This window comes from Pipra filicauda, unplaced genomic scaffold (genome assembly GCF_003945595.2).
Source record: "Pipra filicauda isolate LSUMZ 115617 unplaced genomic scaffold, ASM394559v2 scaffold158_size1702193_pilon, whole genome shotgun sequence".
NCBI classification, from domain to species: Eukaryota; Metazoa; Chordata; class Aves; order Passeriformes; family Pipridae; genus Pipra; species Pipra filicauda.
This window is the reverse complement of record NW_024104084.1, coordinates 1,676,077-1,687,478: the sequence shown is the minus strand read 5'-3', so window position 1 is coordinate 1,687,478 and position 11,402 is coordinate 1,676,077. Positions and strand designations below refer to the sequence as shown.

Below are 11,402 nucleotides of genomic sequence, written 5' to 3'. Positions count from 1 at the left end.
TTTCAGATTTCTCTTCACATAGTCTTCTCTGTTTCCCCTTGATTCTAGCAGAGTGAGCGTTTTTTAAACTACTCTTTCTTACATTTGAGGTCCATTGTGCTGGAGAAAGTACTTTGCATGTCTTCATCCCACTTGTTCTGTCCTAACCACTTGAGAAATCTGGGATCTAACGTTTTAGGGAATGTGCCCAATGCTACAAAATTCCAAATACAATTGTCAGAGTGCTGCTGGCTGCTGCTAACCAAAAACTTCTGATAAAGTGGGTTGGTTACTCTTCAAGCCTTAGGCATCCTGCTTTCAGAAATGATAAATGGATTCAGCAAGAGCTCAACCAGCAGCATGGTGTTCATGCTCCTGGAGAGAGAAAGTAGGGTAGAGGGCTGGGTGCACCATTAGTGGGCTGAATGCATCATGCAATAGCTTGATATTTCTTTCCTCCCAGTGTCGCGATGTTGAAACATGAAGATTATTTACTGAGGACACCTCCAGTGAGCAAGAACTCCAGAACACGAGGGAGCAGTCGTGGGAGCAGTTCGGGAAAGAAAATAGTTGGTTTTGGTGCAAACGTGGAAGATGGGAAAACCCTTCTGATGCAGACCAAGAGGGAAGGCACCAAGTCCAGGAAAGGTAAGGAGAAGCAATACTGCATTGCAGGGCCATGAGTGTGCTGGTGGCATTTAGAAGTTATGCATATGTGTATTCAAGAGTATTATCAGTAAAATGCACAATAAAAGGGAGAGGATTGCAGGTTGTTTAAAACAACCTAAGAAAAGGTAACTACATTTAAAGCAATAAAAACCATTTTCAATAACAAGTGATGGTCTTGGCTGCTGTTCCTGGTGAAAAGATAAAAATAGCCCTTTAGTCTCAAAAAGCTGCTTCAACGATTTATTATTTTGTTTCCCAAAAGTGCAGTGGGGTTTGCTCTTTAAATGTAATCCTCTTTGCGTTCCTTTCCTGCTCAAGTGTTGACTTCTCCATCACAACCTGCTATTTTGCCACACAAGGGAGATCTGTATTGCTGGAACCTATCCTGCCCTTAGCTTAGTACCTCCACTTAAGGAGCAGAGGAGCAAAGTCTTTCTTAGGAAGAGAAAAGGTTGGGAACAAAAGCTGCTTGGATGTTTCACTGCTGAGCCTTGAACATAATCCTTGGTTCACTTATGAACCAGGTTTGTTTTTTTTATTTTAACTTGTCAGCCAGTTTGCTGTATATGTCAGCATAAAAATAAAGAAAATGGCAAAATGAGAAGAAATGTGGTGCAGTTCTCAAAGGAACAAATAACTTATGTTATTGGTTAAGACCATACCAACATTAGAAAGCAGTCCCTGTGAAGAAACTTTCAAAAGGGTATCATCAGCCAGGACCCAAACAGTGGCTGAGGTTAATCTCTTCCAAGACACAGCTACAAAAGTTGGAAGCCTGTAAAGGGCTTGTGTCCAAAAAAATCAATTTCTAATTTGAAACAAAATCATTTTTGACTAACAGGGGTTCAGGACCCATTACTTTTGCTGTATAGTCTGCTGACATTTCACACTTTCTGTTGTGCACAATGAATCCTAATAGTCATTTTATAACATTGCTACACCAATCAATTTAAGCAAGAGAAAGCCGTTACAATTCTGCAAAGTTTCAGGGGCAATTTTCACTGATGGTTTTCTTTTATGGTTTTTTTTTCAGCTATCTTTTTTTTTTTCCTTCTCTTTTCCTCTTCCTTCTGCCCCCTCCTTCTCAGTACTGCAGTGATGAAATTGAGATTTTTCACAGCTGGATGATGGGTTTTGTTCCTTGGATGGCGATAGTCCCAAAAACGTAATTTATTTGCCACAGATTCAGGGGGAAAAAAAAAATCAACCTGGCCTCTTCTTCATTCATTCATTTAATTTTGTAGTACTTAGGAGAAGTTACAAGCTACATCTGGCTATTGCACATAGCAACTGAGCTGCACCTATGCTGATTTAGTGATTGCAGTGGTCAGCATGATCTCTGAGGATGGTGGGTATCTTTTGCATACACTTACTGGGTTTGCTAGCTTTGAAGATGTAGAGCTGTGTGGCAAAATTTGACTTATAAATATTGGCACTTGCTGTGATACGAGATAAAGTTCAGAGGAATGCTTTCAAGCTGTGGAACAACCTCAGGTCTATTACTGATTTGAATGGTTGTTTATCACAAGGCAAATTACCTGGCACTAATCACTGAAGTTGAAATCTTCTGTATTTTAGTACCTTTTAACTGGCTTCCTTCTGTTATATGATTTGGACTCCTTTAGCAAGCATACACACACACTTGTAAAGTGTTTTTATCCATCTTTGGGGATCATCATGACCAAGTGTCAAGTTTTTTAATTCTAGCTAGCCTGGACTCTGTCCTTGTTTTTGCTGGATATTCCCATCTGCTGCTGACCTGGGATTTCTGCTTCAATGCACTGTGGGAAAGGGGAATGAAGTAAACAAGGTGACATCTTGAGGCATGAAAGTTAGTGTTATTTAGTCGCACACCTTAAGGTGGCCTTTTAGTCAGAACACAGCACTGCTGGATACTGTATACAGAAACAGATTCAATTGAAAAATTCGTGATAGTTGTTAGATGTTGACCTGTTGACCTATTTTTCTCATGCCTTGATCGGTCTGGTCTGTTTGAATTACATGTTCTTCAAGATGATGACTCTCTCCAAGAACACCTTAGTGCAGTGCCAGTGCTGATGTGGGACTTTGGGCTCACTATATTATCTTGCTATACCACTGGAAATGGTGACTGTACCAAGGAAATGGTGCAACTCATGGTAATGTCTCTCCAGAGCAACATAGACACTTGCATCAGGTATAAAATTATTAATTGTGAAACTGTTCCCATCCTGGAATAGTGGAAGGCTTTTCTGCCCACAAGACTGCTCACTTACTGTGAGTATACTGAGTTTGGAAAGGGTGATTTCCTAACAAACCCACTTTTCCTTTCTCCCTGAAGATGTTTAGTAATGGGGAGAGGAGTATTGTTAACCTGGCCCCATCACCTCATGGAGTGGAAAGGGTCACTTCTGCTCGTTTTTCAGGGTAGAAAATTACTGGATCAACTTAAACAATCAGTTTTTATTCCCTCACTGTTGCTTTTTGTCTCCTGTTTCAGTTTGGTCCTTAATTTTTATTCCCGTGCTTTAGCAGATGTTTGTGTCTTGCAGTCAAACTTTTTTAGTTTTACCAGCAAAACTTTAAGCAGTCGAAGCAAACCTGGAGTCTTAGATCCTTTAAGCAGTAAATTGTTTTTATTGGTGTCACCACTAGCTATGTCAAAGTGTACTAAAATCTAACAACTTGTCTGGTTAAAAAGCACTGGAGTACAGAAATGTGTGCTTCCCTTCCTTTCTGCTTTGGAAAATTTTTCTTTGGGGCTGGGAAACTTAAACTAGATTCTACCCATTACACTCTGCAATATTGGGCACCTTTCTGTTTTTCTGTTTAAAGTACTCCTCTTTACCCCTTTCCTGAAATACCTCTGAATTGAAACAAAAGAAAGAACTATTTTTCCCTTTGCGTCTTTGTTGGACGTAATATATGCTTGGTGTTGTATAGCATGCACAACTTTCCTTTCCATATGTAAAAGAAAGAGCCAGAGAAGGAAAATTATTTTAGCTCATTTTAGCCCTGTACTTTTCCAGGGGCTGATTTTTCTGTATAATGTTTATTTTTCAGTAGTTTTTCTAATGTAGCTTCTTAGGGATTCAGGATCTGGCACTTCTTCCCTTGAGGGAAGACTCTTCCCTACAATCGAATAGAGCAATTAGTTAATATTAGCGAAGTGCTTTGAAGATGTGAAGTACTATATAAATGTTAAGTCTTATGAATATTACTATTATTCAAGTCATAAAGATTTCTTTTATGATTATCAACCTAGATTTCCCTTTGCTTACTTTCATCCCATTGCTGCTTGAACCAACCTCAGCTGTATTTCTTCATTCTTAGTGTTTACACTTCCAAAATATAGACTGCTATATTTCCCCAGTTTAGTTGTCTGTTTCTCAAGCAGAAATATACAACTATTTGAGTTGTCTCAAATGATTCTTTAATCTGCTTTAAGTCAGTCTTGTACCAAGTTAGCCAAATTGAAAATAGTATTCTTAACATTACCATTTAGAAGACATCTATAATTGCTTTGGGGGTACCTTGCCTTGCAAGTTTGTTTTTTGCTATTATTTGCTGCTCCAGGTTCTTTCCATTGGTGTCGGATTATCACACCATGTAAGAGCTTTTTCTTTTTTCCAAGGGTAAATTTGTCTATTCTTTTTCCCTGGTTCTTGCTCCTTTAGATCATCTGCAATGTCTCCAGTCTCATACCGTCTTCCAACACCTGCAAATCTAATTAATTTGCTGTCATTTGTATCACCCCAGTTCTCTATGACTTTTCATAAATAATTACCAGTCACTTCATAAATTCATTAACTAATTCCCTTTAGCCCTGAAATATATATCCTTCAGACTAAAGACTTTGTATCTTTTTTTTTCCCCTGATAGTTTTTTTTCATCAGCTTCATATAGGCAGGTATTATACATCAACAGGGTCTTCATTATCTTCTACTTGCCAATTTTCTTTTCCTTTATTTTTTCTCATAGTATCTTTTAAAATTATTAGTAGCTTGGACATTTTTGGGATCATTATTGATTTAATCATCTTTGTATATTCACTTGTTTTTTGGCATTTCTTTTCCCTCAATCGACTTGCATGCTTTTATCAAGATGTATTTTTAAACTTTTTTTGTTTAGATATGCACTTATTTGGGATTTCTTGCTACCCTTGTTTTTTCTCTGTGCAGCTTAACAGCCTCAGTATATTCCTGCTTAGTTTCTTTTCTTGTTTTCTGTTTCTAGCCCTGGTAATATTTTCAAACTTAGGTCTTTGAACAGTCCCCCTGAGTCTGTGTTGGCCACTTCTGAGTCCATATATTTTCTTTTTTGCAGAAATACATCTAGTTTGCTATGAAGGTAGTATGTTGACAATGTACCAGCCTTTTCTTATATTAGGAATTGAATATATTCTCCCGTGTTCACCAGGTTTTTATTACTTTAGTATTAGTTTCTTAAAATCCAGCTGCCTCATTCCGCTGTCATGTGAAATGATTTCTAAATATCTCTTGTTCGATCATAAAACCAGAAGTCTAAGCAAGAGCCTTCCAGTCTTTACATGCATACCCACTCTTCTCATCATGGATTGGCACACTATCAAGTTACCAGGGACACACAATCAGCATATATCCCCATGATATTTTCAGGAGTTCCTTCACTGATAATTAACTCTTTGTTAGGTGAGATTTTTTTCACTGCCTGGTACTGAAGCACGATTCATTAGAGCAGAGTGATAAGAACCCATTTTTTTATTAGCCTCCCTAAAGTGCACCTTAAAACATAGGGGTTTACTAAATTTTATATATTTGTATAAACCTTAAATCAGTGCAGTATTTTAAATAAACTTAATCCTTGGACATCTGTAAATTTTGTGCTGACGCTGGAATTACAGCCTTGTTGCTTCATGTTTCAGCATGGATGATAGATAATGTTGCTGTTCGCAGAGCTGAGAAATATTTAGTCATGACAGAATTACATAAAGAGCTAAACACTGGTTTGACTTTAATTTTTGCTGATACTTGCGGTTTTTCCTATACTAACTGTTTAGTTAAATGATGTTGGTTGCACAGAACTAATTAGGCTAGATAAAAAAGCTCAAACCCACAGGCTTTTGTGTAGTAGATCATATTACTCCTAATTTTCATATTGCCTTTACCTCTATGCTATTTGTGTAACTAAATCCTATCTATTTGGAGAGTAGAAGAAAGAATGGAGTATCAGTTCTATTTTATTGAAAGCAAAATACTGTTGTATTTACACTTGGAGAAATAACATCTTATAGCACGTCTTGGGAGCTGCATCTGTGAAACAAGCCAAATCCTGTGGATGACTGTAAGAAATGATAACAGTGCAAGTCTGTCAAACTTTGGGCAGTAAGATGGAGGCTGTAGTGTGTGTTTTATTGTACAGATTTGATCCTATCTGGTCCTGAAATGGATGCTGTGCACAGTAGTGTCCACTGATGAGTTCTCTGATTGGCATTTCTCTGTATATGTCTGGCACTCCAAAAGGTTTCAACTTTTAGTCCCAGTGTTCTGTGATAATGCAGAATCGTGAGACATCTGTCCCAAAATAAATAGCCTCTGATGTCTGGCTTGTCTTCACTTCATTCCACAGGGACAACTTCAGGACCTAGGAAGGATGCAGGCACATCTCCTGGGTTGATGGGCAGCAGCAAAGCGCTTGCAACCACAGGCATATCACCGATCCAGCATGACACTTCACGGTAAGCTGTAGGGTAATCTCTGGTTTAAGATTCTGCAAACACAACCATCAAATTCTCCTAGATGCAGGGAAGTGGCTGAATTTCTATGATGTTTCATGTTCGCGCTAGCTGGATGATATAAACTAAAACCTGCCATATCCTTTTGACATTTATAGTAAGCCTTAAGTTGCTTTTTAGAATAAGAAAAGCAGGAATATGCCAAGTTCTAACATTTTAATTTTACTTAGATTTTGAACAGAAAGTATTTTATGTTGCAAGTCCTGACACATTAAATGCCTTTGTAAATAATTTGTATGGACGCTGTTAACCCTGTTAGGTTTTACATCCACGTGAAGATTTTAATCCCTCTGCATTTGCCTGCCTCTTCCCCCAACCCCATATTTTATCAAATGGCATTTCTTTTAAAACGTTTTGTATGAGAGTTATTTTATGTTTAATGGCAAGCAACAAAATCACATTAAGTCAGCAATTCCTGATTATACTATATATCTGCACTAAATGCACTGGAAAAGCAGCATTATAGCTTCTGCTCCAATGAAAAAACTGAAAGCAGCATTGTTGTTACGGTTACGAGTCTGAAAACAACTTGCCTTCTTTAGGCAGGATTACATCTCTAGTGGTAAATGCCTAGAAGAACAGCACACAATCCCTGCTTTTCTTTGTCATATCCTATGTTTTCTCATAATAAAATCTTTAGTTAAGCAACAAAATAAATGCAGATTGAAGTATGAATTTGCAGTATTTGACACCACTATAGTTAGGTAACTGTGAGGTGGTGTAACAAGAATGTGCAGCCATTCTTAAGAAGAGTTAAATGTTTCTTGGAGGATGAGAGGGCTAGAGTCAGATTTAATCTTCTCTTGGCCCAGTGGACTGGGAAAATGTATGCTTGATATCATCCCTGTATTCTTGGCAGAAGCTGGCAGTTTATTTCTATCTTCTGAAGGAACTTGCGATATATAATAGGTGAAAAACCACTATCAATATTGACAAAATTGTACTTTCTTGCTATGGAAACACTTTTTTTTTTCCCTTCTGATGGGAGAGTTGATAATTCTGGGAGGATTTAAAAACTAAGCTAGATTAGGCTCTGTTTCCCACAAGTAGCTGTATGTTTAAACTAACAGAAACCACAAGATTGCCTAAGCATTTCTCTTAAAAGGAAGGGTTACCTTTGCAAGCCAGTCATAGCAGATAAAGTGTGTGTAAAGATAGTGCTTGATGCTGTCTAATGGTGCTAAGTTGAGATTCCATTCAAGCACTGAGAAGCAGATATAATTATTCACATCATATGACAACTGCTCAGAAAAAGGAATTTTATTCAAGAGGATTGATGATCTATTCTTTTCCACAGAGGGGAGTAAAATATTTGTTGAAATATGCTGTTAGAAATCATACCAGGTAAAGTGATCAGTAAAAGGAGTCTGATTAGCTGTCATCCTTAAAGGCTTATTTTACCAGTTGATGACAAATTTTGAAAAATCCTGTATTTTTGGAGTGCTTTCTCCCATACTTCCTCATTTGCTTTCCTTCCACTGGTGCTGTAGCTATAATTGACCATAAGCAGCCATGTTGTGCTTTCCCTTACTCATGGCCTTCTCTAATTGAAAATGGTAAATGGACAAGTATTTCTGGGGAAACCTAAAGCTGATTCTGTCCTTCATCAAAAAACCTGCTTGGGCAGCAGGTCAGTCTCAATTTATCACGGAATGGTTATAAGCTTAGACTGCAGGTTTAACTAACTAAATTAATCAATATTGAGAGTTATTGCTGCTATTGTACCACTAAAGTTAGGGTTTGTCAGCATGTTCATTATGATCTGTGATTTGGGGGGGTTAACAGCTTAACCACAACAGTTGGCATGGATCTGAAACTTGCAACACAAAGCCCTAGCCTAAGAGCAAATTTATTTATTCAGCAGTACATGTAAACCTAATTACTTTTGACTATTTAAATTTATAGGACTAGATTCAACTCATGTTTGTGCCAGCTTTAACTAGCTCAAACCCTGGCACCAGGCAGCAGCAGCAACGGAAAGCCTGCCAGGGAGAAGGTGTTGGAAAGCGACATAAGCTCCCTGGCAGCGTGAGGCATCAGGGTGCTAGCACAGCTTCTGGGAAGGGCTGGCTGGATAAGCAGGCATGGCAGGTAGAAGATGTGTTGGCGTGATAGCCTGTCTTGGCAGTACTCAACTGGAGGCTTCAGTGTGTTACAGCTACCTCCTGCTTGAGGAAGAACTGCTGCAGTCCTACATCCTTCTCTGTCTCGGGATGAATCATGTCTGGAGCAAGAAATAAGTGTCCCTAGAAGGTAAACGTGAACCTTAAGAGCCCTAGTGCTACACCTGTAGAAGGACCAGACTTGAAAGATGAATGTGCACAAGGTGATTTCAGTGATATCTCTGAAAGAAAAAAAGAAACCCAACCTTTCTTTATGTGGCATCCAGAAATAGGCTAATAGTGAATTTGCTTGCCCATCATGCTTCTATGCCTGCCTGTCACTGCCTTCCCTAATAGAGCCAAGCTGAAAGTTTGGCTACCCAATGTTATTAAACCAAGTGTCTACACCTGCATGAAGCCCTTAGAATTATGTTCACAGCGGGTCTGGAAAGCTTTTCTACTCCATGTGCTTATTTATCTAGACCAAAAAAATCACAGGCGAGGTTAGGGCTGGGCAAATTTGGAAGAGTAAGTTTGTTCCTTACCCCTAAAGCATAATTATTCTGATTGTCTTAAACATTTCCTTTTTGGTGATCAGGGGCACCTTTCTCATAACTGGCATTTGCCTAGAAGAAAGGGTCTGTATTTTTGCTTTTGAGCTGGAGGGACAGTGGAAAGGGGAAGCAGTGGCATATTGATGCTTTCATTTACTAATTAAGAAGTTTTTACATAAGCTAGATCTTACCTTAGCCATAATCAGGTACTGATTTCAGCAAAACAAGTGTTGTGGTGCACACAGAAGAGAAACTGCTCTAAATTAAAGTATTCAGCTATTTTTGAAAAAAAAAAAAAAAAGAAAATTACAAACTGTACATTCTGAAAGACCATTTAATTTGATTACAGCCCTGTTGCAATTGTCAGGCTCTCCCCACGCAGAAACTGTTGTAGTGTTGAGTTTGGCACAATAAGTCCTATAATACTGCGGATAATCAAGCACTTAAAAAGACACAGGCAAAGGTTGTTCTGCTCACCATGGAAACAGATAATTCTCCTGTAACATTTTTCACTTTGGACATCAAAGAAGTGAGTTTAAGAACAGTTAGGTAAATTAAGGGATTGAGTGATAGTCTGGGATTTCAGCATTAAGCATGTGTTTTCTTGTTGCAGTTTCAAATCAAAGCTTTAATGCTTGCTGAATGCATTGTCTTTGAGTGAAGTTTCTTTTAGCCATTAAAATAAGTGATTTAGATGTTCTTGCAATACAAATGCTATATTTGAGCTGTATTATTATCTGTTAGACTACAGTGGCCTGTTGGAGTTTTTATAAACAGATTGTATTGTGTAAATTTGTGTTTAGGGACATTTTAAAAACAAAACTATTTACCCAGTTGCCCAGCACATCTCAGGTGAATGTGCATTCAGGGGCTTTTAAGCAAATTAATATCTGATGTAAAATATAATGTGCAGTGTTGTATACTTAATAATGCACACTGGAATAGTCTAGAGTAGATCTGTTATCCTGAGTGTTAGGAAGTATGACAGTGAAGAGATTTAAGCTTTTGCCTTACTTAGATGGTAGTTGCTTTTCAGATCTGCGCATATTGGATGCTTAAATATGGATATCGACTTAAGACGATCTATGAGGTTCCTTCTGCTGTAGACTCCAAGCAAGCACTGACAAAGAAATAGAATTATTTTTCCCCCTTAGGATCAGACACCATACAAGATTCAAAGGGAGCAAGAAACTTTAATTCCAGATTTAACTTAGGAACATTTAAAGAGATTAAAAGTGTGTTTGGAGCGGGGTGGTGAGTTAGTTTATGAACGTGGTAGGAGACGCAAGTTTTGCCTACTCCCTGAGAAAGCCAGCAGCACAAAAAGTCCAATGTAGTTCCATATGCAAGTGATAAAACCAGACATTGGCAAATTAATCTCTCTTATTCACCGTGTAGGTTGTTAATTGTTCTCTCTGCTGGCTGTCGATATAATGTGAAATTTTCATTCCCCATTCAAGATGGAAAAAGTTGTGGCTGAAAATGTTAACATTTGCATTTTTATTTGTTGATTTATTTAAAGGACAGCCTCTCTTACAGCAATCCATCACTCAGTGACACCCCAAATATGAATAATGTATTGTAGACTTGCGGTTACAATGTGTAATAAGTGCCAGAGACAGTAGAAGAATGTTAACTATGTTGCAAATGTAATATTTATCGACTCATAGTTTATTGCTTTCGAGGTTCAATAATACTGACCATAGGACATTAATATCACTTATCTTGATTTTAGTTGGGCACCTCTGTATGTAGAAATAACCCATCTATCTCATACTTACAAAATAAATGTGAATTTTACAGCGCTTTGTAAGAAGTACATTGTAGGTTTCTTGGCTTAATGCTCATCGTTCTCCTTTCCTGCCTTCTCATTTAGTTATGTCTTGACACTGATCCCACTGCAATTGCCTGACCTAGGTGGTGAACACCTCAGCACTCTTCTAGAGGCTGCATTTTGATCTTGTGCCTTAGATAGGATTTGGACCAGGTCTCTCTTCCTGTTAAAGAGACCAGTATGACAAGAGGCTAGTTAGGTAGTTTTCCAGTGCTTTTGTCTGAAAAGACAATGGCTGAGAGGCTAAAACAGAGAGAACTCCTTTTTTAGAAAGACACACTTAGCAAATCTAAATCATCTCTCTTTGAGGATCACGGATATCAGAAATAGTAGTGTTTAATTAGGTCAACATTTGTTATAGACATGGCATTTATTTACAGAGAAATTTTTGCTCAATGAATAGAAATATGTTAGAACAACTTGGGAAGATTGGTATTTAAAATTCAGTGGTTTTGAGAACCAAAATTTTATTGATAACCTGCATTAGGAAAGAATTTGCAGTAAGGCTATGC

At 38.0% G+C, this 11,402-nt stretch overlaps 1 protein-coding gene across 1 annotated transcript in view; it reads left to right on the top strand.

The window, feature by feature from the left end:
• The first annotated feature begins 446 nt into the window (after positions 1-446).
• Positions 447-11,402, top strand: part of LOC114003386 (protein hinderin-like) — a 35,062-nt gene continuing 24,106 nt past the window's right edge. Inside the window, exons 1-2 of the mRNA XM_027750335.2 lie at positions 447-627; positions 6,235-6,343. Coding sequence (XP_027606136.1) covers positions 450-627; positions 6,235-6,343 — 287 coding nt within the window. The 5' untranslated portion in view covers positions 447-449. The remainder of the gene's footprint in view (positions 628-6,234; positions 6,344-11,402) is intronic.